The 27,510-nt window shown below is 36.4% G+C and overlaps 1 protein-coding gene across 1 annotated transcript in view; it reads right to left on the bottom strand.

Moving 5' to 3' along the window:
* SOX6 (SRY-box transcription factor 6) overlaps nt 1-27,510 on the bottom strand; it is a 620,818-nt gene that overhangs the window by 198,113 nt on the left and 395,195 nt on the right. Inside the window, exons 7-8 of the mRNA XM_027115294.1 lie at nt 13,028-13,200; nt 10,169-10,237 (exon numbers count right to left, since the gene is read on the bottom strand). Of these exons, the coding sequence (XP_026971095.1) occupies nt 10,169-10,237; nt 13,028-13,200 (242 nt within the window). The remainder of the gene's footprint in view (nt 1-10,168; nt 10,238-13,027; nt 13,201-27,510) is intronic.

The raw sequence follows: 27,510 nt of genomic DNA, 5'->3' as shown, positions 1-27,510 counted from the left end.
CTATATTCACGTCACTAATTTGTGGGTTCTAAATGTGCATATGTATGTAGACATAAACATGCTTACACGTGTAGACACAAAATATGTACATGTGCGTTTCTCTCTTTTTTTTTAATAGCTCTATATTGGAGTATAATTGCTTCACAATACGGTGTTAGTTTCTGTTGCACAACAAAGCAAATCAGCCATATGCATACACATGTCCCCATATCCCCTCCCTCTTGAGCCTCCCTCCCATCCTCCCTATCCCACCCCTCTAGGTCATCGCAAAGCACCGAGCTAATCTCCCTGTTCTATGCTGCTGCTTCCCACCAGCCAACTATCTTACATTTGGTAGTGTATATGTGTCGATGCTACTCTCACTTCGCCCCAGCTTCACCCTCCCACCCCATGTCCTCAAGTCCATTTTCTATGTCTACCTTTTTTATTCCTGCCCGGCAACTAGGTTCATCAGAACCTTTTTTTTTTTTTAGATTCCATATATATGCGTTAGCATACGGTATTTGTTTTTCTCTTTCTGACATACTTCACTCTGTATGACAGACTCTAGGTCCATCCACCTCACTACAAATAACTCAATTTCGAAGAGCTCATGGAGCTCAATATCAAAAAAACAATCCAGTTAAAAAATGGGCAGAAGACCTAAATAGACATTTCACCAAGGAAGATATACAGATGGGCAAGAGGCACATGAAAAGATGCTCAACATCACTAATTATTAGAGAAATGCAAATCAAAACTACAATGAGGTATCATCTCACGCCAGTCAGAATGTCCATTAACAAAAAATCTAGAAACAATAAATGCTGGTGTGGTGAAAAGGGAACCCTCCTACACTTTTGGTGGGTATGTAAATTGATACAACCACTATGGAAAACAGTATGGAGGTTCCTTAAAAAACTAAAAATAGAACCACCATATGACTCAGCAATCCCACTACTGGGCATATACCCTGTTTCTCTTTTAAGGACTCTGAAATTATTCCTATAGCTCGTACATAAGAATGACAACAACAATAATGATAGTGATAGATAAAATGCATTGAGCACTTAGTAGGGTTTTTTAAGATGATGATCTCTAATCCCAGAACTGGTAAGGTACTATCATTATTCATCTTTTAGGAACTAGGAGATGCAGGCTCAGAAACATTAGGTAACTTTTGTCACAGCTAGTAAGTAGCAAAACATGTCACAGAGCTAATAAGTAGTAGAACTGGAATTTAAATCTTGATTTATTTGTCCCTGATACTTGTGCTGCTTCTACAAAAATTTTAAATTACATACACTCTGAAGCAATGCATTTTATCCTTTTTACCTCCTATTTATATGTACAAATCTAGCTTAAAAGTGCATTCAGATTCATACATTCCTCATATATGTGAAATGTAATCAATTTCACAGAAAAAATAATTTTAAACACCTTAAAAAATGACAGGTTGATGTCCTGGGTCAAAACTCATTCTGTTTAGATAGTGGAAGTCAAAAAGCTTCTGAGTATTTATTTTCTAAAAGTTTTTGTCTTATTGTGAAAGACTATGCTTCATTTTTATTTTAAATACCTTCTCCCAAAGGCACAAATCTAATGTCAACACATTCCTGTCTTGCCAATATACCCATATGTAAATAAAAATCAAGTTATTAGAAAACTAACTAAATTTATTAAAATTATTTAAACCATGATCCATTATAAGCTTTCTAGCTATTAAGTAAAATAGCTATGACCAAAGTCAAAAGTATATTTCAGCTGCTCAAGGATTATTTGTTATGCCCCAACCCTCAGTCCATTTTTATATAGATAGATAGATAGATAGATAGATGAATAGTCCAAACAATTTAGAGTTCACATTTAATCATTTAATCTTCATGACACTATACAGAGCAGTTTTTCTTAATCCTGATTGTCTGCTAGAATCATCTAGAGAGCTTTTAACAGTCCCCATCTGGGACTGTACCCCAGACCAATTAAATCGGAACCTCTACAGTGGGACCAAGGCATCAGTATTTTTAAAAGGCTTCCAAGTGATTACAAGGTACAATCAAGGTTGAGAACCACTGGCATCAAATGCTGTCACTCACTGCTCCCTTTTATCAGCTGCAGAAGGTAGCTACAAAAACAGGTATTAACATTAAAGGGGACTGATCCTCAATATAGAGACATATCACTTTTAAGCCCCCAGAAAGTAATATAATTAGCTAAGAAGTTTATATGTAAAAACCAAGAGTCACTCAGCCATAAATACATTTCATACCACATTACAAAAAGATTCCGGTTATGTTCTTTTTATCTCTTTCCTTGTGGGCATGCAGCCACAGTTATAGTAGTCCTGAGATATAAACTGATTCTAATGGGCAATCTTCAATTTTTTTCCATTTAAGGATAAAGAGAATGTAATGAGATTTTAGATGTTAGGTATTATTATCCACATTTTACAAACTGGAAAACTAAAGTGCACTAAGATTTATTCAAATCACAAAAAGGGCAAATTGAGATACATCCTGGAATGTTGGAAATAGTACTAGACTAGAAGTCAAAGAAAGTTGGGTTCCACTCATGGCTCTGACAACGTGTAGCTTTTTAAACCTGGACGAGTCTGTTGTTTATGCCTCAGTTTCCTTGTATAAAGTAAAGGATTTGGACTAGCGAAAGAGTTCCAAAGAAATTTCAAAGAAAAACAAAAGTGGGGGACTTACACATATTTGGGAACTTTTTATTTTACCAACTAAAACTACTGGAAAACAAAGAAACAAAGCACATACCATCTATTATCACCTGTGCTTCATAAAAGGAAAGGACATTTTAATTCCAAAAAAGTAGAAAAAACATAATCTCAGGGTTATTTTTAACTCACTATATTGCTGTACGATAGGAACAGCTACCCACCCTACCCCCAATCAGTGAGGGAGAACCACGAGGACCTCTAGAGGATGTGTCCAAGTTTAACATTCTGTGAAAGTAGAAGAATGGAGGGGAAACATTTAACATCTCTCAGTGTAGTGGTCTTTCAATAGTTTCTTAAAATTCCATCATTAAAGAACTACCTTTATAATTTTTGCCATATCCAAGTACTCAGTTCTTATCTACTTAAAGTTTTATTTAAATTGACTTTTTTTTTGGCTTCCCTGGTGGCATAGTGGTTGAGAGTCCGCCTGCCGATGCAGGGGACATGGGTTCGTGCCCCGGTCTGGAAGGATCCCACATGCCACGGAACGGCTGGGCCCGTGAGCCATGGCCGCTGAGCCTGCGCGTCCGGAGCCTGTGCTCTGCAACGGGAGAGGCCACCACAGTGAGAGGCCCGCGTACCGCAAAAAAAAAAAAAGACTTTTTTTTTTTTGCTTAAATACATTTATTTCAATAGCACTACCTCAAATAGAAAACCAATAGAAAATCACTTGTCATAATTAGTAGATAACCAGATAACAATGAAAATAAAAGTTTTACTTGATTTTATTTAAATTCTAAGCTAAGCACTATTGCCTCCAAAGGCTCTGAGACTAAGATGATCTCTCTCTCTTATAAAGAGAGATTAGCACATCCTAGAAAGGTATTAAAGTGTGCTAACACTAAACTGAGCCCTGAATGTAATCAGAGAGATCAAAGGAAAAACAGAAAAGAGCTGCTTTTTCCTTGGGGAATTGATACAGTGTTATGTAATGTCATGTGCTGGCACCACCTGGATCAACTGCCCACTGGGCTCCATAGCCTCCTGCCCGTGAAGAGGTAATGCACTCTCTCATTTTCATTAATCCCAGAAGGAAGTAGAGACTTTGGTTTCCCTGCATTTTCAGTATCACTGATTTGAGAGGGAGCTGGGGAGTAAAGTCTGAGAGATAAGAAGTAGATAAGATAGAGGACGGAGGGTCACCAAAGAGGGTTGGGGAAATTGAAGGATAGTGCATGAAAAGCATTGAGATTCACCATCAGGCTCTTGTCAGCTGAATGAGATCTTTGCCATAAGGCCACATTTAGAAAATAAGTAGCAAGCTGATTAATAATTCCGTATAGCAGCTCAAAGGACCTGGTCCAGTATCACCTCTTTTTACTTCTAGATCCACTCCAACTTTAACAGTCTAGCATGATTAACTCACGCAGAGTTTCTAATCCACAGTGATAATTTATATTTTTTATCTAAGGCCTTTGCTATTCATGAATTATAGCAGCTTTACCTTTTCTTTCTTTTTTTTTTTTTAGCGGTACGTGGGCTTCTCACTGTTGTGGTCTCTCCTGCTGCGGAGCACGGGCTCCGGACGCGCAGGCTCAGCGGCCATGGCTCACGGGCCCAGCTGCTCCGCGGCATGTGGGATCCTCCCGGACCAGGGCACGAACCCGTGTCCCCTGCATCGGCAGGCGGACTCTCAACCACTGTGCCACCAGGGAAGCCCCCCTATTCTTTATAATTCAGAAACTTCATTATTAAAATGTTAGAAGCAGGCTATACAGCATCTATCATTACTTAAAAAGTTAATTCGATTACATAAAAGAAATAATTAGATTTGCATTTTTATCTTGGTTTTAAACATCCAAAGAAGATCATAACAGCCTGCCCATGGGCAATTAAAAATCGCATACAGCAGAAAAATAGAGGAGAGAGGGTCTGTTTTTCCTGGCTAATTCATGGTTGAAGATAGAATTACAAAATATTTTAAGGGTTTGCTGAAGCTGGGGGCTAATCCTAGACTTCTAAGCTTTGTTTATAACTCTCATTTCATTGCAGGAGAGTATCAGATACATGTACAATGCCAATAGAAGTATCAAATTACTTTCAGTGGGTTTATTTGGTCCTGTTCAGAGGCTGTTGAAAGGAGATCTGTTACCTGATCAATAACACCCGAAAAAGGACTATTTGCTAGAGCCAAAACAGGAGCAGTGTAATTGCTTTTTGTTTATCAATGCTAAATACAATTAACAAAGAGATACAACATATACAACACAAGACAGAGGAACTATGTGAGACTGGCAGGCCCCTTACTTTACTTACTGTTCAGCCAGTTCCAAAGGACAATAAATGCAAGGTCCAGCTCTTAAAATTAGAGGTCACTTAGATACTTAATGATGAAGCATATCTTCAAATATATATCTATTATTATTATGCTGGCAAAAAATTAATTAACCAGGTCATGCAGGCCATGATGGCTAATGTACAAAGTAATTATTTCTGATCTTTAGACAACTACTTCACATGAAAAGGTAGTCCTTATTCTGCTCAGCAGATACCTGAAATGCCTGTAGTTAATCATACTGAAGGAAACAAAAGGCAAGGTTTATCTCCTTAAAAGGTGAGAGTACATTTCAAATTATTCTGTTTACTGGTTTAAGAACAATCACCTCCCTGCTCATAATATTGATATGTCTACTGGTTACGTAGGAAGAAAGGAGAACACATATTTAACGGCACTCAACCACATGACAAATACACAGAGACACACAAAATACGTGAATAGCACAAATGAATATATTATAATCAAAAAAGAAAACACTATGTATGAAAAATACTCACATACGCTAAAGAACAGAGTGAAGCTTCAGTGAGGAGACAAACATTTGGCTGTGTAAATAAGCAGTATGTATTAGAGCATTTAAAAGAGAAAGTTTTCAGACAAGAGAGAGTATCTGCAAAGCAGCAGCAATGGCATTAGTTCGGGCCTTCCACAGGTTGAGTTCACCATCTAATTCATGTATTAAATTGTGAGGGAAGGACAATGAATATTATATACTAATCATAAAGATTAACAAAGAACTGAGCTAAGAATTTCAAGTTTCACAATTTTACCCAAAAAAGGTATATGTATATGAATTGACTAAATCATTGGCTCTGGCCCAGGAGGCCAAGTGCCCAAATAAAATCCCAACCAATCAGTCCCTTCTTAAGAGACCATTGTTGTTTGGTCAGTGACGTGAGGCGAGGACGCCACCTGTACAGAGGGGTCTAAAGAGATATGAATATTTGGATCACACCATTCATGTCTGAAAAAGTAAGTTTCTCACAGTGATAATAAGGTGAATTCTCTTGCAAAGATTCAGTTCTAGCAACAAAATGCCGTCGTTAAATATGTTCCTACTGACATGCTATCAAAACCAAAGAATGTGGTATATTGTATCCATGAAGAATATCTTTAGATTCAAAAACCATGACATGGTCAAATGAGGTTAGATGAATAAATATATGGACGGATCAAGAAATCAAGATTTATAAAATATTTTCCGGTTTGCTTAGATTAGACTTACATTTAATGTTTGATTAAAATGCTATAAATATGTGTTGATATGCCCAATGGATTCAAACTGAATTTTGTTTCCTAGTCAACATAACTCATAAGTAAAATGCTTCAAAAGATTGGCTAAGATACTATGGTGTGGGAGAAAGAGGAAGAAATTACTAAAGCAGTTATCTGTCCTTTGGAATTATAACATGAGAATCAACATTCCCAAATCCAAGGATCCATATTCCATGATCTATTAGTTTTGCTATCCACAAAGTTGATAAAAACTGTGCTATTTCTGTCTTGGAAATATCAAAAATGTCTATTTTGGGCTCCATATCCGGGGAATTACTTAATATGTAACAAATTAGAGGAATCACCATTTTCCCCAAAGCACCAACAGAGGGATTTGAATTCACTAAGCAAACAGCCTCCTAAAAGATCTGTTGACATTAAAGAATTTTAATAATCATTTAAAGTTATTAACCTGATTTTTAAATAGTAAAAATTGACTCATTGAAAGTGTAAAAACATTAGTTCACAAAATCATTCATCTTATGGTTTCAACATGGCTTAAAGACCATATATGGTCTTAAAAGTATCCCTTTAAAAATTTAATTAGAATCTACCAAGGCAAAATTACATTAAAATTATATTAAAGGAAAAACTATATAAATGAAATAATTTTTAACTAGAATAAGTTTTGAAGGACTGCAAATAAAATAAGCACGTGGACTTTTACAATACTATCTGTTTTTTTTTTTTTTTTTTGGCGGTACACAGGCCTCTCGCTGTTGTGGCCTCTCCCGTTGCAGAGCACAGGCTCCAGACACGCAGGCTCAGCAGCCATGACTCACGGGCCCAGCCGCTCCGCGGTGTGTGGGATCTTCCCGGATCAGGGCACGAACCCGTATCCCCTGCATCGGCAGATGGACTCTCAACCACTGCGCCACCAGGGAAGCCCTGCAATACTATCTTAATCATGCCTTTTCCTATCGCTAATGAAAGATCCTGCTTTTCAGTGTGCAAACCACCCAGGTTTTCATTTGTTTCCATTATAACAGACCCAGATGTGTTTGTGTGTGGTTGTTATAAGAGGTTAGACACTCTTCCCTTTCTTTCTAGTACAGCTTGCAAATTTCAAAACAACAGTACTAATTCAGAAGTCAGCATTCTGAACTAGAAGTAAAGAATAATCTTTAAATGTATTATTTAGATCTATGTATCCCACCTGATACTTGGGATCTATGGCCAATTGCCATGGCTTAATCTTGCTGACCATGTTAGCAAATAGGTTCTAGGATACAAGATTTTAAAAGAAGGAAAAAGTTCAAACTTGGGATCTCAAATTGTCGCTGTATTCATTTGTTTTCAGAAGAGAAAGGTTTTGTATTTACTATCTTACTCTGTTTTGTTTTCAAAAGGGAGAATGTTTCATGATAGCAAAATGTTTGAAGCATTTCTTAAATCTCGTATTTTGCTCAAATTAAAATTAGTCTAACAACAGTCTCTCTCCTAAATTTGATCACGCCTATGGTTGGTCAAAAAACTTATTTGAAAATACAGTTAACCCATTCCCCTTCCAAAAAAACAACTAAAAGTCTGAATATCAAATACATGCTTTGTAAGTGTCAGAGATTAATATGTTTTGTGCAAGGAGAAGTGTTTTTCAGTATTTGAAAAATTCTTTGAATGGTCTCATGCTCGATAAAATAAATACTGACAAGATATGCAGTGAAGCTGTAGCTCAGGACAGAATAAACTATAAATATAGTTATTGCCTCCTCTTATTTTTTAAAATATGAATTCCTGTTACAAAGAATCCCATATTTCTAAAATTAATGTAACTATTTTGAATCTCTCTATGATTTTATAATTTATACTGCTGAGATCAAGGTCTGATTAGCTTCAATTTTTAAAAATTTAAACAATGAGAAATATCTACAAATTTAAAAGCAATTAAACTTCTATTAAAACACTTGAAAAACCAACTTTCTTGTTTTCTCAGATTGAACATTCTGATGAATAATATTTTAAGATCATGACCTATAGTTTCCTGAAAAAGATATCAACTTTATATAGTCAAGTTATAACTATAAAATCATATGTAATCAATAAATGCCTATAATATTTCATTAAAATACTTTGATTTTGTTGCTATTCATCTGAGGTCCTCAGTACAACAGGCAAATGTCAATTAAGACAGCCAGTTCCTGCAAACAACTTTGGACTAAGAAGTGAAATATATTCAAAATAAACAAAGAAGTAAGTAATAAAGAGGTAGTAAAAACATTAATAGTAAGTAACTGATATGAGAACATCTCAGGGAATTTCTTCCATTTCTGCTTTACAAATAGGAGAAACAGAGAGAACCAAATGATCGGGTTAGGTTATTTAACACCTACTGAGTTCTTAGAAAGGGATCTAGAGAAAAATGTAGGAAGCCACAGGCTAAAAATCTTGACCTTAGCAGTGGGAGACACACTGAAAATTCTAATAAGGGCAGAACAAGGGAACACCTGGACAGTTATTTAATTAAGGATCTCAGCATGAGTCATGAGATACCAGGATGAGAAATTATTTCAAGATTTAATTATAAAGGCTGACTGTCCCAAATGCCAGAGATATACCGTCTCCTCTATGTTTGGATTCTTTATTTTGAAACATACAGACTTGAGTATGGAATATAGAATCAGAACTAACTAAAGCAGCAACAATAACAACAAACACTGGTTAAGACCTCCTAGTAAAGACAGCTAGAAGAAATGCCAAATTAGGTACAGGTACTTCTTCAGGCACCAAATTGGTATTTTAAATGCAGTGACTACTACCTGGAACACTAAGTGTGATTACAAAATGAAGCAAAAATCTAAGTTAAAATCACTGGCGTTCATCAGTGAGGTGAAATAAGGTATGACTTTATGTAAATGATTTTTTTTAAATATAGGAAGGTGTGATACTAATCTCAAGGAAAGGACTAATATAATTCAGAATATACTGCCCCAACTAGGCTGAATCATAGATCCCAGTGGTTAGAAAATATCTACAGCAACCAAGAGAGACCCAGAGACTGTGGTGGATACATATAACTCTGGGATCAATATTCCTGAGGATTAATCACCAGACAACCAGTTGCTTATTCTAAGGCTTTCTAGAAGTCACACACCTATGTTCCTATTCAAAAATGGAGACCACTTCCCTTACCTATGTCAAAAAGCTGTTAGCTGAATTAACCATCAAATCTCTAAAGGAATGACAGAAATCAGAATTCTTTCCCAGGCCCATGCAATTATGACCTATATATTGTGTTAACCTGCCACAAAAAAAAAAAAGAGAAAAGAAAAGAAATGAAGAAAAAGAAAAGAAAGAAAAGAAATTTCTAAAGTGTGTTACAATTATTCAAGAACAAGTTTTTCTTCCTTTCTAGACTATAAACTTCTTGAAGACAGACAATTACTTATTAATCTTTATGTTCTCTTCAGCACCTAGCAGAAATGCAGTTAATATCTGTTAAAGAACAAATTAATTATTACCAACCTTTTCCTAGGTCATAAGATTCTTCTCATAATTGGCCCAGACAGTCCTAACAAGCAAATAAACATAAGCTTCTACCCATGATACTATTAGATGGTAAAATATAAAGCAGCAGGTAGTTTGTGACAATAAACTAGCATGTGTATGCTACCTTGGAAACCATTAGGTTTCCACCAGGTTGTGTTAGGCAAATGGCAGAAGGAAAAAAAGATAAGGTTTATTCTGCTTACGCATCACATCAGAAAAGAATGCTTAGACTACCACCAAGTCGATATTTTCTACATCCACTTATACAATTGTATACAACATCCCTGAATAACAAACAGCTCTATTGGTGCTGTTTATAAGAGAAGGGTGCATTTGCAGCATTTTAAATTCCATTTTCAACGAGAAAAGTATCTAAGTATAATCAGACGAGAGTAATAAAATACACTGACCTGGATCTGTTGCTGCAGGAGATTAATTTTGTGCTGCTGTTGCAGAAGTTGCTGCTGTTGTCTTGCAATCTATCAGAAATAAAGTTTCATTAAGTTAAAATGAAATGCTTACACCTTTGCCATTACCTCAGGTACCTCTCCTGGTATTACAAGGATGCTTTACTGTACTTCTACATGAAAGAGTTCCTATAAAATGAGAGAGGCAGAATCAGAAAGTTTGAGAAAAGGAAATACTTCAAACAGGTACCATCTCTCTGCTTGCCCCTAAATCTTTACCTGTACATGAAAACTACCCCCTTGTATTACATTTGTGAGCAGTTCATCTATATCTGCACTGGTCATCTGGAAAGAATGGGAATTTCAAAATCTCATCCTTGAAGAATAAAAACAGGAAAACTCTGCCTACATTTTTCTAAGGAGCTTAATTTGTATTTAAAAAGTAAAATCTGTAAGCAAAGATAGGAAAGAACTTTCTATTACTTATAATATGGCCTACTTTGGTGAAACCTTTTCTACTGTAAAGACTTTCAGAACTGATAACACAAATATTGTCAAGGGAGTGCCAAAAAAATACAGCAAAAGGCAAAAACCTTTATCTTTTTTTGTTGATATAATGTGGAATGTACAAAGCATTTTTAAAAACAAACACAATTTAATATTTATTCACATCCTTTTGAGGGTAATGTGTTAGGTTTACAGTACAGGATCCACATACAAGTTTTGTATTCTCTGCTTCACCCAACAATCAAATTCAACATCTTAGCACATCATCTCATCTGTAAAAAGAAACATTAACTACTTAATGCAAGCCCTACTGAAGACTGAATCTGCCCCTCAGGAGAGCAGGGAACTTCTGTAGGATAATGGTGTTTACTATAAAACAGGAGTTAGGTGTCAGGCTACTTATTACCTCAAAATCTGAGCTGCTGGAGTTTGAAGCCCATTGGAATGCCCCTTAGTGAGAACACACTCACTGCCAACCTAGGAAGCCAGAGAAAAAAATGGCCAGAAAGCACTTAGAAGGACTTGGTTTAGTGGTGCCCTATAGGCAAGAGTTATGTTCTTCCTATTTCTTCTATTTCCAAAATATTCTAGAATGGACAATGTTGGAAGTAGAAATGGATGTGAACCAGCCCTCAGCTGTATACTTCCTGAGTCCTTTTAATATTTTAGCATAGAGTAGAGGGACACACCCAAATCACATTCCTTTCAGCAGAAGATGACAAATAGCAATCTGCCCCCAAATGTGGCTCAATGGTTTCTGGTGATGACTGGTTCATTCTAGAAGTCATGATAAAGCTACCCCTAACGAAGGGTACAGGTTGAGAAATGGGATCACTCCTCCCCAAAGCTTTTTATAAGCAAAATGGAAACAGTATGTAATCAGTTTGGAAAGGCCCACTCTGCTTATCACCATTCAAATCAGAAATGGACAACTCACTCTGCAATTCTAGGTATACATGCTGGATCTCTGAATATTTATTTCCTCTTAGCCATCCAGTGAAACACCACTAGACATCTAATATTGATGGTCCCTCCTAAATGATAAAGTGCTGCATAGAAATGCATCCAAAACACCACAGTGCAATTACTATCATCCACTCTAGATGTATGGGTTTGACACAGTGAAGTATGGTACATAAGCACCATGTGGCTCAAATTCTGAATTTTATTTGCCAATCGGTTGAGCTACATGCTCGCTTCATTGAGCATGACAACCTAGTTTTAAGTGTCATTTAATTTTCATTTTGATATATAATTACAAAGTGTTCACTGTAAGATATCACTCGTCTGCAAATGTGTCAAGATTAATTTGTGCTAGCTTATTCACAAGTGTCAATAGTTAATTACTGTGTCATCTCTGGATAGCTAAATGACATTCTAACTTCTGATTTTTTACAGTGTTCCTTTATGTTATTTTCCATTAGGGGCTGAGTCCATATTCCTACATGTGGGCAAATATTCAAGCATATAAAATACCAGACGTCACAACTCATTAAAATCAACAGAGCATATATTGCTCTATATACCCCTATAAAATACATTTAACTGAAAAGATAATTCCAGTAATAATGTCAGATTCCTAAAAACTGCACATTAATTTGGGTCTATCTGATCTAAAGCATCAGGGACTACTCTATAGGATCATTGTTATTAGATTAATGCACTCTTATGAGACAGGAAAAACATTTGGGAAAGTGATTTATTTTTTAAAAGATACACGCAAACTTTGCTATTTTTCTCACTTCTAAATCAATGAAGTCAAATTCTTCCATGAGCCATGTGTTAATTTGTTTTTAATGATTTACCTATGCTGTAAATAAAGTGACCATATAATTTATCATCCAAACCAGGACAACTTTTGCAAGTGGAAGAGGGGAGTATTAATAATTGCTTTGGAAAACAGACATTAACCAGAGCTATTCTGGAAAAACTGAGACATATGGTCACCCTAGCTTGAACCAGTGAACTGAAAGATTCTCAAAGTTTTTCTAGACCAGGATCCTCCTTTTCTGGATGAGAGAAGAGTAAGGCCCAGAGAGAAGCGATTTACTCATGGTTAAGCTACATTGGGAATATACGTGATGCCTACATGAACAAGTCTCCCCAAGTAATTAATCAAATCCAAATGTTCTGGAACAATGTTATCATTTCAGTTATGCCCAGTTGCTATGACGCCTTTCTTTGTCCTCCACATATCCCCTCAGTATTCTCGGTAACCCTGGATTTCCAGAAGGCTTCTTTCTTTCATTCTTTTTTTTAGGAAGGCTTATGACAAATAAACCAATCAATGTGATTACTCGCTGAGCTTGGCACATTCCACACCTCCAGTTCATCAGCTCCTTTTGCAGGGCTCACCTGTTCTTGCTGTTGGCGAGCAAGGTCCATTTGCTGCCGTTGTTTCTCAATTTGTGAGGCTGCCAGTTTTTTCTGTTCATCATGCGCTGCCAGGAGCTGCTCCCGTAAACTGATCAGCTGGGTAATCATGGTAGAGAGCTGCCGTTCTTTTTCTGCCAGGCTCTCAGGTGTACCTAAAATGGAAGCGAAAAGATATCTCACAAGTTTGAGACAATTCTGAATGAATTAGGGAAGCGAGTGGGTGGGCAGATTTAGAAAGGGACTACCCTAAGACACTTAAATATCTGGGACAATAACTGGAGGTCACTGTAAGTGCAGGAACTCTATGGAGTAGCAATGGAATGAACGCTAGGGTTAGTCATCACCCCTGCTAAGAGAAAGGACTATTGCCAATAAAATTCTCACTCACTCTTCCCTCTTGCTCTTTAAAACAAAACAAAAGAAAACAAAACAGAACAACCTACTCCATTCTCTCCCTTTCACCACATTCCCCTTCCCTCCCCACCCAAATCTATCTGCTCAAGCTAGTAATCTTATGCTATTTAGTACCAAAGATTAGAAACTATGGGTTGTATTAATATTCTATAATCAACCTCTACCCTCAATGACTGACAGAGGACCTAAGACATAATAGGTGCTTAAATAATGTTACTTAGGAATTTTCTGATCACTGCCCTCATAAAATTTTTCTATTGTGCAAAGATCTGTCTCTGAATCTCAGAAGTCAGGGGTCACTCTTGGCCATGGGATGAGTGCTACAGAAAGAAAAAAAAATCTGTCTTGCCTCAGGTAAGAAAGAATTGAAACTGATTCTTTTTTTCTGGTGAGGGGATCAAGCTAAAGTTCCCAAGTTCATCCTTAAAGGCAATAATGTTGCTTGGGGGGCTCCCTCACCCCTTTGTCACTCTTCAAAAGGAAAAAACACATTCGAGGTTGAAAAGGTTATGATGTCGCTGCACACCTACGATATGCACTAATGGTGCTGAACAGTCTATCTATGGGCAAATTGCACAGCTCTCCTAAGTAAAGGGTACAGGATCCTTTTGTGAATCTAAATTAGAGCATTTCGCCATAGCATAAGATAAGAATTTCAACACACAACCCACTGTATTTGAGCACACAGGTTTCATTATGAAGAAATGATCTATGCTTTGAAAGCTTTTCAGAAAGATGCCACCAGCTGTCAAAAGAGATAAAGATTGCCAGTTTTTGTGTGTGTGGAAGAGGAGACTTCCAATCTCCTTATGAAACCCCCCTCACTCCTGCTAGGAAAGCACCAGGACAATTTGAGAAACTGAACATATTTTAATTAGGAATGGGCCTATTTTTTGAGTGGGTCCATGGGAAAAGCAAGCCTTCAGGTGATGCTGGCTAGCACTTACTAGTATATGATTCCCACAAGGTAAGGCTGATAAGTTACAATATTTAGAATTACCTTGGTATTCTTAATGCCAATTCAAGTCCTTAAAAATAAATAAGTAAATACATAAATAAACTGTCAATATCCCATATCCCTTAAAGATTTACTGAGCTGAAAGGTGGCCTAAACTAAAAATTAAAAGAAAAATAAGATAGTGAAATGATGTTAGAAAATGTACTCCACTGATAAGGAAACAAATACTGCATCAAGGATAGTGACCAGCTGTTCTTTCTAGCTACTGAAAGTGATTTTTTTTTTAATGAGTTTTTATTTCAGCAATAGGAATTTCAGCTTGGTGAAAGAAAGAACTTCTTGATCCAGAAATGTTAAAATACAAAATCAGGTTCTTGGAGGGGATCATAAAAATCTCCTCCAAATCACAACATGCTCAACTAATATAAATGTTAATGATATATAGGAATGAGAAGACATAAAACAAGTATGGAATTTACTTACTCATTTCATTAAATTTTAATTAAAAAAATATTTCTTGAATCTCAGGTACTATATCAAGAACTAAGGATACCAATACCATACCAAGAAAAAGCAAAGTTCCCTTTCACCTTAATCAAATAATCACACATATAAATGTAAACAATAACTAAATAAGAATTATAAACAGGACAGACATTTGGGGGGAGATTTAACCAAGTTTGGGAGGCTCAAGTGTAGGGAAGTTATGCCTGACAAAGTAACAAGTTAACAGAGTTAATTAGGCAAAGAGTTGGAGGGTGGTCAAGGAGCTTTTCAGTAGGAGAAAACAATATAGGCAAAGGCCCTGTGAGGGGGCAGGTGGTGGTGGAGAGTGTCAGTGTGTTCCAGAAATTGAAAGAAGGTAGTAAAACGTAAATAAGAAAAACAAAGGAAAGTAGAGGACCAAATGAGGCTAGAAAGGTAGGAAAAGGTCACACCATTCAGCTCCTTATAGACCACTGGATGAACTTCATGTTTATTCTAAGAAAATTTCAAAATCACTAAAGTACTTTAAACAAGAGATGATGTGGGTGTTCTGGCTACAGTGTGGAGAATAGTTTGGAAAGTTATGAGAATAGATAAATGGGGTTTATTGCATATACTTTTTGGCAACATTCTGATCTACATGTAATTATCTTGTTATACCTATGTATATGAGGTGAGTTAAGAGAAGACTTACTGGATACTGAGAAAGTTACTGTACCATAATTCTTTGTTAATAAAGAAGAGCATTCGTTGGAAATTTTGGGCAAGGACCAATACAAGAGTCAAATTTGGTATTAGATTCTCCAGTAAAGACTGAAAAATTTTCTCTTCTCTCCCAGGTTAAACTTTGTCTTTTCAAAAATCTTCAATATATTTCCCTTTCTCCTCTGCATAGGAAACAGAGAAGCTGAAGATAACACACAAATGGCTTCTTAGCCTCTTCTGTTCAAGGTGAAGCCAACAGGTCTATAAATGCATTGGTGCTTCCAATACTAATAGACATGTATTTCTGAATTTACAGAATAACACCATTTAACTGAATCTTTTTACAAACCAGCATGACACTCAAGTTGTTTAATTATAAAAATTCAATAACACCTAAGTAAGTCTTTCATTGAACTTAAAAGATACATGTTTAAGAAGAAAACAAGCCAGAGATCAGTATGTTTGAATTGAAGAGTTGGGTACTCATATAAGGCTGTCATTATCTTTTCCTTAAATTTGAGAAGCACATATATATTTTGAATAGATGTGAGTGGCATGACAAATGCAGTTGGAATGAAATGTAGTAGTAAAACAAATCTAAAGTTGCCCTTGAAATGGGAAATACACATATGGATATATATGTATATACACACACAACACATTAGCCTACACATTTAGAGAATGTAAGCTGTTGTATGGTTTAAATTGATTTCTAGTTAATTTGATCCCCAAGGGACTATATATATATATATATATATATATATATATGTGTGTGTGTGTGTGTGTGTGTGTGTGTGTGTGTGTGTGTGTGTGTGTGTAGTCATTTTTCTGTTCTATACCCATTGTATTTGTTCACATATAGTGGTTTAAACCCAGGTATTTAAAATCCATGGTGCTGGATTTTTGTTTTAATTAACAGCAAATATGTATGCAGCTATAATAAAAGCAACATCAAGTCTAAATCACGCTGACCAACCAACCTGCGAACACAAGTTATCTCATCTCAAAAATACTAGTTTAACTGAACATGAAACTTTGCCATAGCAAAGGAACTACAACTGCGAGAGTTGCTGAAAAAGCAGACAATTTATGGGACATAGTGGGGCAGCCTAAATACATATTAAGGAAGGCAAACGACCATACATTGGGTTGGCCAAAAAGTTCGTTTGGTTAATGAATACATTGTTCAGTAAAGTTCTTTGTGAAAATGAAAAATGTGTCTTTTATTTTTACTTAAAACCGAATGAACTTTTTGGGCAACCCAATAGAATGCTCTTATGAGGTAGGCTAACTCTATGTAGAAAATCTTGTGTTAAATAACGCTTTGAGGTTTGATAAAATCCACTTAGAAAAACAGCAGATGAGATCCTGAGGATCTGCCCAGGCCAGCAGAGGTCATCAGTAGCTGCCTACATCATCCGTTTCACATCCTTCAGGCTATCTTAAAATGATTCTCTAAAAAGCATTGCCAGAAAATAGTCTCTCCACAAAAACATAAGTAGTTTCATAAACCAAAAAAAGGGAACCAGAAAAAAGAGCTTCCATACACAGCTTCTCTACAGGTTAGGGCGCCTGCTTTTATCCAATATCACACACAGTGTGCGCCTGACACTCTCCGCTGTAAATTGTATCTATTCTCCAACTACAAAGACAGTGCAGTAGGGGGGTTTTTTGGTGTTTTGTTTTTTTTTCCATGGGGTCGTCTTTATCCCCAAACCACATCTGTCTTGAGTTTCTCTTAGATTAGTCAGGTGGATCAGTGCTCCCCAGGGCCTGCTCCAGCTGAAGTATTTTAATTTGACTAAACACCTGATTTATTTTATCTCTCCGATGAGAAAGGCAGTTTGTCTTAATAGAGCCTGTCAGCCCACAGCCCCATTCACAGCAATTTACAGGCAGCCAGGGACGCTGGAAGAGAAGAGTGCCGTGATTCTGTATTTTATCCTCCTCCAGAAAGCACCTAAAAGCAGCTATTCACTGCTACTGCATGTGGCATTTTAGAACTGAATTAGCTTTTTATTCAAGTAACTACACTTGTTGTGAATAGCTTATCTGTAAAATTGCTACATTCACTACTGATTTTATTAACCTTTGGCTCTATCACAAAATGGTCTTCAGTTAGGAAAGACCTTTAAAATTGACACATTTTTTTCTTAGGGGGCTTTATTCCAGTGACTTCAGATTTACTGAGTTTGATCCATTGAATTTTTACCAGTTGTACTTAAAATTTTGAGTCTCAATAGGAAGTCAATAGTGCATAAATAAGGAAACACTTTTCAAAATGTAAATACAGCAGCAATTTCCCTCATCAAAAGTTTTCAAATACCATCTTTCACCATAACAGTTTCAAAATCAGCCCTCTAGCCTTTTTTGGTCATAATCTGAAGAACTTGAACAAAATTAACTAAAATAGACTATTTATTTTAAACTTTACAAACTATAACTACCTGTCCCTAGGCCCAAAGCCAACAGAGAAAATTCAAAATAGATGAGAATTTAGGTAAAAAAATAAGACAATTAGGATAAATCCCTTCTTGATACAGAATGAAAAATTAAAAGTTGTTTAATATTTATTTAAGTCTTTTTTTATCATCAGCTCATAAAAGTTAGTACCACAACCTGCTAGTTAATTTTGCCCATGTAAAATATACATAATTACAATCAGTGGTGCTAGAAATAAGACTGGGCATTGGGAAGTCCCTAAACACTCCACATCTGGACAAGGGAGGCACCTTGCAGAGCACTTCACTAAATGGATTTGCCTCACCTCTTTTACAATATTCCCGTACCTAGGACTTTTACAATATAAAAGTCTTAAACGGGTCACTCTCTTAATGGCTGTCCCCTGAAAGTGGATCACTGCTATGTGGTGATGGCTAAGTTTTTCTAATGAGAAAACCCAGAAACAAGCACAGCAGTGGAAAGAGAGACAGAGAAAATTAGAAATGGGGGTGTGGGAGAGAGAAAAAGAAAGAAAGAAGGTGGGAGGGGAGAAACAAAGAGGGAAGTAGAGAGAAAGGGAAAGAGAACAAGCAAGGACGGCTAAATTAATTTTTGTGAATTTCTCTGCATGTTTTTTATTTCTTCATATTTATGAAATGAAGGGCAATAGTGTTAAAACACAATGTTTACCAAGCCAAATAAAACTAACATTAACAAATGGCATTATCTAGAAATGTGTCCTAGCAAATTGAAAATAAGACTTCTATCTAACCATTCTCCTTTACTGGATCACATACTGCTTTAACAAAGTTAATAGGACTTAACAATGAAATTACAAGAAGCCTGGGCATGAACAGTGTGTTTGGAACGATGGGGAGGGGTGGCAGCAACACCGGAGTGGAATTCTGATAGGGATATACTTTTCCACATCAATCCTGGAAAGGATTAAAGAACTTAACAATAATTCCAAGCAGCATCAGTCAAGGAACTCAGCCAACAACCCAGAAAGATTTTAAATTCAGTTGAAAAGAAAAGCTCTTAAGAGTCAATTCCCTGGTCAGTTCTAATTTTTTTAATGGACATTGTTTGAGAAGAAAGACAAAATACAATGCTAGTCATAAAATAAAGCTGCATTTGATCTTTCTGCCCACAGGTAACCTGGTTAAACTGCTGTGTCTCATACTGCAGCCTCCTCACACATCAGATGGGCTGTGATGTCTCCACTTCACAAGCTCAGTCCATCATTTAGCATTGGCCTTTTTTGATATAGCCTTCTTTTAAATGTCACAAAATAGGACAGCAAAAAGTCAACAGAAATAAATAGGGTAAGCTGAAGAAACTAACAGTCTATCAGAAGGTCCCCTGATAAAAGTTACTTTGTGGTGACTGCCTGAGAAAGGAACCCCTGTCCCAGTATACTAGCAGCTAATTTGAGTTCTGAATCCAACAGCAGTTTTAAAAGCTTTCCACTCTAAAGGGCCCCAGTGCATCATAAAGATAAAGGATTTCAGTACAAAACCACCACAAAGACCTCTATTATCTTATCAGTCTTTGGTTACAACAGCTGAACCAATATGACTAAATTCTGAATGACTTTTTTCAAAAGAGCAAAATACTGGAATTTCTTTGTTTTCTCATCAGTCAGCTATTGTCATTGCTCCCATATGCTACTATCCACTCCTCAGTAAATAAAAAGTTTAATAAATGCAGCAACTGTGCTCTTAGGAATCACTTAGGGACCACTACACAGGAAGTGTGGCTCAGGATTGAGGTACAGGCTGGGTTTGTTTTCACCCAATGTATGATAATTTCCTTCTTAAAATGTAAACAGCTCTCACTTAAAATGTCATTAAAATCTTACTGTGTATGAACAAGAGAAGGATACCCGGGAACTCCCTAAATTAAGTTCAATTCTCCTGTCTCACCTCACACTCACCTCTCCTTCAGCTTCCCCTCTTTCTAGCTGCAAAAGGAAGTCTATTCCTGGATCAACTGAGGTCTATTCATGTTGCAGATCCCAAAAGAGCAAGAACAATCCATGGAATTCTGCCATCTAGGCTCCTAACCTCACAGCTGGGCCTTTAGCCCATTGTGCTTTATTAGCTCATCCTTTTGGGGTCCGGAAATGAAGGTATCCTGAAATATCTCTCCTTCAGTAATAAGACAGACTACCGTCACATTACTGCTCTCTATGGATAATACTTGGTCAATGGCTACATCTCTATAATTCACATACAAAAAGAGTAATTTATAATCTTTCAGAAACATGAAATTCTTTGGTCCTTTGGGGGAAAAAAATTATTTTTTTCAATATTGCCACCAAATATAATAGGATTGGCTCTTTCTCCAGAAGTTCCATCAGAGCCAGAAGATAGGAAAGGAAGAATTAAGAAAAATAGACCTTACTTAACAAGGTATTGTCTTTTTTTTAATTAATTTATTTATTTTTGGCTGCATTGGGTCTTTGCTCCTGTGCACGGGCTTTCTCTAGTTGTGTCGAGCAGGGGCTACTCTTCGTTGCAGTCCGCAGGCTTCTCATTGCGGTGGCTTCTCTTGTTGTGGAGCATGGGCTCTAGGCACGTGGGCTTCAGTAGTTGCAGCACACAGGCTCAGTAGTTGTGGCTCACGGGCTCTAGAGCGCAGGCTCAGTAGTTGTGGTGCACGGGCTTAGTTGCTCAGCGGCATGTGGGATCTTCCCGGACCAGGGCTCGAACCTGTGTCCCCTGCACTGGCAGGCGAATTCTTAACCACTGCGCCACCAGGGAAGCCGCAAGGTATTGTCTTAAAAGACTTTATGTGGTATCTAATTTGATCATCATCCTAAATGTTGCTTTATTTTCATTTCACAGATGAAATACTAAAAGTAAAGAAACTTGACCAAGTCAGTGTATTTGATTGTATCTGAATTCAGGTCTTCTGATTCCTAATCCAAGGAAGTCTGGGGCCTAAGAGAAAACTAGCTATCTTCCCTTGCCTCAGACTTGAAATACATTGCAGGGAATTTCTAAAAGTTAGGAGCAATGCTCTAAGGGACCTAGAATTTTAATGCCACATAAGGCTTAGAAATATACAACTTCTTAGTAAGGGTTTGTTTACAAAATAAGAAGTTTAAAAGATAGGCTGGACAATTAGACAGCCAAAAAGGTGAATAAGTTGATCTTTGATACCTTATAGATGTAAAAACAGATCTTGATATTAGGTGATACACCTGGAGTTACTCAGGAAATTAGCACCTAGCCTGGTAGTCAAGATCCTCTGTTATGTTTATTCCCCAAACCTCTTTCTCCTTAGTCTCCTCAATGAGAATATGGCCTCCTGGTTCTGAGCAAATACAAAGATTATGCAGACCATGACATTCCCAAAAATTCTAGATACAATATTTACAACACCCATGAAAGGCTGAAAAATATACTCAAATATTTCACACATCAAAGTGCACTGCTGTCATGGGGTACAGTGTGCCTGCAGGCTGAGATAGTAAGGTGCTAGCCAAGAGGAAGTTACCTGGAGAAATCTAGGAAGTGTCCCTGGCAAGGTCTGAGGAACCTCTCAGATATAACTAAGGCTTAGGACAGTTGCCTGTACAAACACAGCATATACCTTGCCCATTTCTAGGTTGTATTTGTGATTTGCCTAGTGTAAATCAGGGGAATCCCTGTCCTAGCCCAATATGCCTTATTGTACAATAATAATTGCTTAAACTTACATAGCAATTGCTTTATGCTAGAAAGAGCTATATATGTTAACTCATTTATTCCTCATAACAATCTTATGTAGTAGGTCATATTGCTTTCTGCATTTTAAAGATGAGGAAACTGAGGCATAAAACGGTCAAGGAATTGCCCAAGTCCTAAGCTTTCAAATCACATATCTAAGATTCAAAATCAGGCAGTTTGGCCATAGTCTCTGTCCTCTTAACCACGATGATAAATGGAAAACGGGACTCCTAAATGATCCACCTTCTCAAAACTACTTCACCCAGTCAACAAAGTAGCTGAAATTCTCCTTATAATCTGTTTTTGGTTTGTTTTTTTTTTAATACTATGTTTCATGGGGTCCTTAGTAAAATGAAAACTTACCTAGGGAAGTATCTATGATACCCTTTGTTCTTTAAGATAGCTCAACCCACTAACACAAAATTGACCTTTCAGTCTAAGTCACAAATGTCCACCATTGTTTGTAGTCATCCTTCATTACTAACTGAATCTCTCACTCATACCCACTGTCTTTCTCTCCCTCTGATCTTATTTCCTCCAAATTCTAAACTCCTGGTGCTGAGACAACCCTCCTCTGACCCCCTCTGCCCCAGTCCCCCTCATCTGGATATCTATGTGTAACTCCACCGGAACTAGTATATGGACCTGGACTCTCAAATCATGGAATTCCGGATTTTTTCAAAGGCTGATTTGGTTGGTCCTTTGGTTTTTAGTGCCCTTTTTGGCTCCTCTAAGAATCCCCTATTCCAGGTCTGGCATAATGAAATGCATCCCTGACACAAATTACTTGATCAGCAATCTACATAGCCCAGTCCAGATAACCAGTTTGTTCTGTATTGTCTGTAGGTATCAGGACATCCGAGTGGGCTTGGATGTTGCCAGTGCTAAGAAGACTTTGAAGGGAAGGTATGTTAAAATTTTTAAATTAAAACAAAACTGAACCAAGGGAGATTGTTTGTGTTTTTACATAACAATAGATAGTTCACAGTTTCTCAAATTACAGCACTGAGTATCTGATCAGATAACAGGCCAGTAATACAGATTCTACCCATCACAAACTCAGATTATGAGTCTGCAGAGGGAAAATGGAAATGGAAATTTCATATTGATTCTAAAATTGCTGTTTTTTGTTCTGTCATAGTTGAATACAGCTGGATAAATAGCATGTTCTTTTCATTCTCAATTTTGACTTTAACAATGATTTCTGGGTACAATAGGTGCTATCATCAATCATCATTTTATGAAGACACATTATGTTCAGAAAGCTTTTTAGAAGGTTATCTAATGTTATCCATGTAGAATTGACAATATTCAAGGCATAAATATTAAGGAATGCCAAAGAAAGCAAGACAATCAAAGCCTGGGTCCAGAAATGAGCCAGGGTCTCCCATCACAGGATGATTTTGAACATGCTGAAGTAGAACATGAACAAAATATTTTTTAAAAATTACTAAGCATTTAAAAAATTAAATTAAAAGTCAATGTATGTTTGGCCTATAAACAAAATTAGTTTAGTCACAAATAGGATGTCCTATTCTCATACTGGGACATTCTCTTACAAATGCATAGATAAGCGTGATTCAAGGTTTTAAAAGTTATGATCACTCTATTCAATAATTACAGGTTACAAATGGAATTTAAAAAGAAGTGTATAAAAATCACTTTCTAATTTCCTATTAGAATGGTTTTAAAACTCCAACTTGCATGAGAGTCTTATGTACAAAGTAAAAAAAAAAAAATTAAAAAAAGATCACTTTCTAAGATAACTCTTAAATGTTCACAGTTTTACAATTGTCAAATGAATAAAAATAAAGATTTTTAATTATTTTTTTTTAACTTGAAGGCAAAAGCTGGATATGTGATCCAGAGGCAGGAAGGGGAAAATATATTAATATTTGAGCCTCATAGGAAATAGGATGTCACAATCAACATAGTAGTACTGAAAAATAACCTCAGGAGTGTTGGACACGACCTTTTGAAGAGGCAAACGTCTGAGACGGCAACCAAAAGACAATTGCAATAGTTGCATTTAGAGGTAATACTTAAAAAGATCTTTTCTTGTAAAAGGTGATTATAACACCAGTGGTCCCAGAATAATTACAGTGGCAGCAGGCTCTGCAAACATATAGATCTCAAATGACATCCTCCCTCCTGGACTCTCTTGGCTCCCCTCCCAGGTTTAAAGGCTCTGCTGCAAATTAGATAAGAATCTTAGAGCTACTCGTAATTCCAAAGAGAAAACTGGTGGGGAGGAAGAGCAAATGACAGACCACAATGGGTACTTCCTACTGTTAGCTCCATAAGGGCATGGTCTATGTCACATGCTTCTCTATGATAAAGCACAGGCAGTGCCTACCACTTATTTTGTGCTGAGTAAAGTTAAAATGAACCTAATAACCAACTCTAAATCAGTAGTTCCCAGAATAGTTGGAGATAGGCAGCCAGAGCCATTAACAAATCAGATGGAATTGCTCTGAACTTCAGCAGTATTTGATCCATGTCTGAGTTGCTTTCTGTTTGGTAACCATTGTAACTAACTGAATTTAATGCCTCTCCCCACTGCTGTGTAAGCAGCAGAAAATCAAATCCAATAAAAAGATAGAGATAAACAATAAAATTTGAACAACTAAAGAAATGTAGATTCAGATTCAATAAACATTTTTTTGAGCACATAGGACAGTCCAAATACTTTCTGTGTACTAGGGTTAATACTTAGCATTTTTATCTGTTTCAACAAACTTGGGAAAATGAGGCTGAAGAAGGTTAAAAATATGTCCAAGATAACATACTTATAATTAATAGAGCTATGATTTTAAGCCGGATGGTCTGATCTTCAAACCCAGACTCCTTTCAGTAAACCACAAATGTTTCTTGGAAAAAAAAAAAAACTAGTTAAAGACAACGACTTCGTACAGAGTCTTCATGAAGTCCTTCTGCATTTTTTAAAAGTTAAATATCTTATTGGTAGATATAATGGTATTACAAAGGTAAACTAATTTATATTTAAAACTATTACAGTTTAATATTATTTAAGTTCTTGTGAATAGTATATGAAGTCTGATGGCTAAGGGGACTGAGTCTACATAAATAGGTTTGAAAATGTTCTACTCAGAAAATGTTGCACCTAGAAATTCAATTTGAATTATAAGAAAAAAATTTCAAACAGTTCTATGAACACAAACCACAATTTAGAAGGCAGAATCAACTAAAGGGCTATATAAATTATATGGACTGCACAATTCTACAGGGAACATTTCAAAGGAATTTACATATATCATTGTATTAACGCTTTCTAATACCACCTTCTTCCAATAAAATTGAATTATATGCCAAGACAATATAATCAGAGAACAGGTTCTAACTCTTAATTGCCTAAAGAACTGCCAAAGAAGTTATAGTTGACTGGCCAACTCATTTGCCTGTCCGTATGCCACCAAAGCTCTTTCAGGAGGATTTTTTTTTTTTTGCCGTACGCGGGCCTCTCACTGTTGTGGCCTCTCACTGTTGTGGCCTCTCCCATTGTGGAGCACAGGCTCTGGACGCGCAGGCTCAGCGGTCATGGATCACGGGCCCAGCTGCTCCGCGGCACGTGGGATCTTCCCGGACCGGGGCACGAACCCGTGTCCCCTGCATCGGCAGGCGGACTCTCAACCACTGAGCTACCAGGGAAGCCCCCAGGAGGATGTTTTTTAAAAGTATACTTTAGATGACAAAATCCATTCTTTGGCTGAATTTCAAAAGCTGAAAGAATGACCCTGACTGTGTCACTATAGACTGATCCAGATTAGTGTCTTTCAACATTTTAAAATCTATGCCCCTTACTCAGCTTTCTCACTGTACATTTTGTATACCTCCACTAGCCAAGAAGATTTTGTTCAGCTGATTCACTTTCTATACTTTAAGAAAATAATAGGTGTACTGAATAAGCTTTTACAAACTATAAGCAACTTCACTTGAGATTTCTGACCTAACTTGTCAAAACAATTTTAATTAAGTTAAATGGATATTTGCAGCTTTTCTTTTATACCTATAAGTTTAAAACAAAGTTGAAAAATTTTAAAGAACTCATTAACTTTATAAAAACAATGCATTCTTACCATCTTATTGACAAATCTATAGCATATCTCTTAATTTCTTTAAAAAAATCTTGGGCTTCCCTGGTGGCACAGTGGTTAAGAATTGCCTGCCAATGCAGGGGACATGGGTTCGAGCCCTGGTCCAGGAAGATCTCACATGCCATGTAACAACTAAGCCCGTGCACCACAACTACTGAGCCTGTGCTCTAGAGCCCGTGAGCCACAACTACTTAGCCCATGTGCCACAACTACTGAAGCCCACACGCCTAGAGCCTGTGCTCTGCAACAAGAGAAGCCACCGCAATGAGAAGACCCCGCACCACAACGAAGAGTAGCCCCCTCTCACTGCAACTAGAGAAAACCTGTGCGCAGCAACGAAGACCCAATGCAGCCAAAAATAAATAAATAAAATTTATTAAAAAAAAATCTTCATAGGTTCCTTTCTGTCTATATATTTAATGTGTTGTGATTCTAGCAGTATTCAATTACATGCACCAATGACATATTTTACTTTGTTATATTCCATGACAAAGACAATTTACCTAATCACCTTTTTTGACAACAAGAACAGATAAACTCTTCTAAGTTACTCGATATGTCATTTGTTTTTAATTTGTTTACTATTAGTTATTTCCCCAGCCAGCACCTAGAACAGTTCCAGACACACAGTAGATCTTCAGTAAATACTTGTTGAAAGGAATTCTATTATGTGAATACATTCATATAATTCATCATTCAAATTAGGACATTTCTTAAATGACAGGAGGCACCATTAATTACATCAAGAACACACATGTAAACCAGGACAATCCCAGGTAAGCCAGAACATATGTGTACCCTAGTCATAACATTCTCATTTAATGTCAGTTTTTGACTAAGTAATATTACATAAACAGAACTCTGTAGTTAATAAGTAAACTTTATAAAAATTCCACAATATGAATTTTATGTTGTTGGTAAACCTGAAATATGAATGACACAATTCTACACAATAATTAGGCTCAATTCATCAGTATTAAAAACATGTAGAAACTCATAATAAACAAATATAAATAACAGACCCCTTATCTAGAGTAAACCTAACAATGTAAACATGGTTTCATGGAGCCTGAACAAATGCTCCTTATTTATCAAAGTATTTTGAAGAGAAATTTTTAATTTAACATTCATAGAAATAATCCATTTTCCATGAAATGCAATTCCCAATTGCAATTCACAATTAAGGTCGTGCTCATTTTCTCCATTTTAGAAGAGACAAACTTATAATTTTACTTAATAATTAACTAAACAACACAAAAATGCCCATGTAAAAAATGAGAATATTAAAATATCTAAATCTTACAGCAATATATCATTACAAATTTTAATTTTGATATTAAGTACAGCTGTGTCTTTCATATGATGAAAATATAAAGACATAAATCAATGAAAAAGTTATATTTGCTTCTGAAGATTCTAAGACCACCTTGGGTTATATATAATGAAGTAATGAAAATTACTGTAAAGGAAGACTAATGAAAAGTCCTGTTTCGCATAAAAATAATAAAAACGTTCCCACTTTAAGTATAAAATTCAACCAAGTTTTTGGAAATCTTGACAAGACTTACAATTCAACAACAAAAGCCATAAAAATCAATGCCTTTTTTTTTTTTTTTTTTTTTTTTC

The sequence above is a fragment of the Aethalodelphis obliquidens genome, unplaced genomic scaffold (assembly GCF_003676395.1).
Source record: "Aethalodelphis obliquidens isolate GAN/ISIS:26980383/991018 unplaced genomic scaffold, ASM367639v1 scaffold14, whole genome shotgun sequence".
Taxonomy (NCBI): domain Eukaryota; kingdom Metazoa; phylum Chordata; class Mammalia; order Artiodactyla; family Delphinidae; genus Aethalodelphis; species Aethalodelphis obliquidens.
Note: the sequence above shows the minus strand (reverse complement) of the source record. Positions and strands in the feature narration are given on the sequence as shown.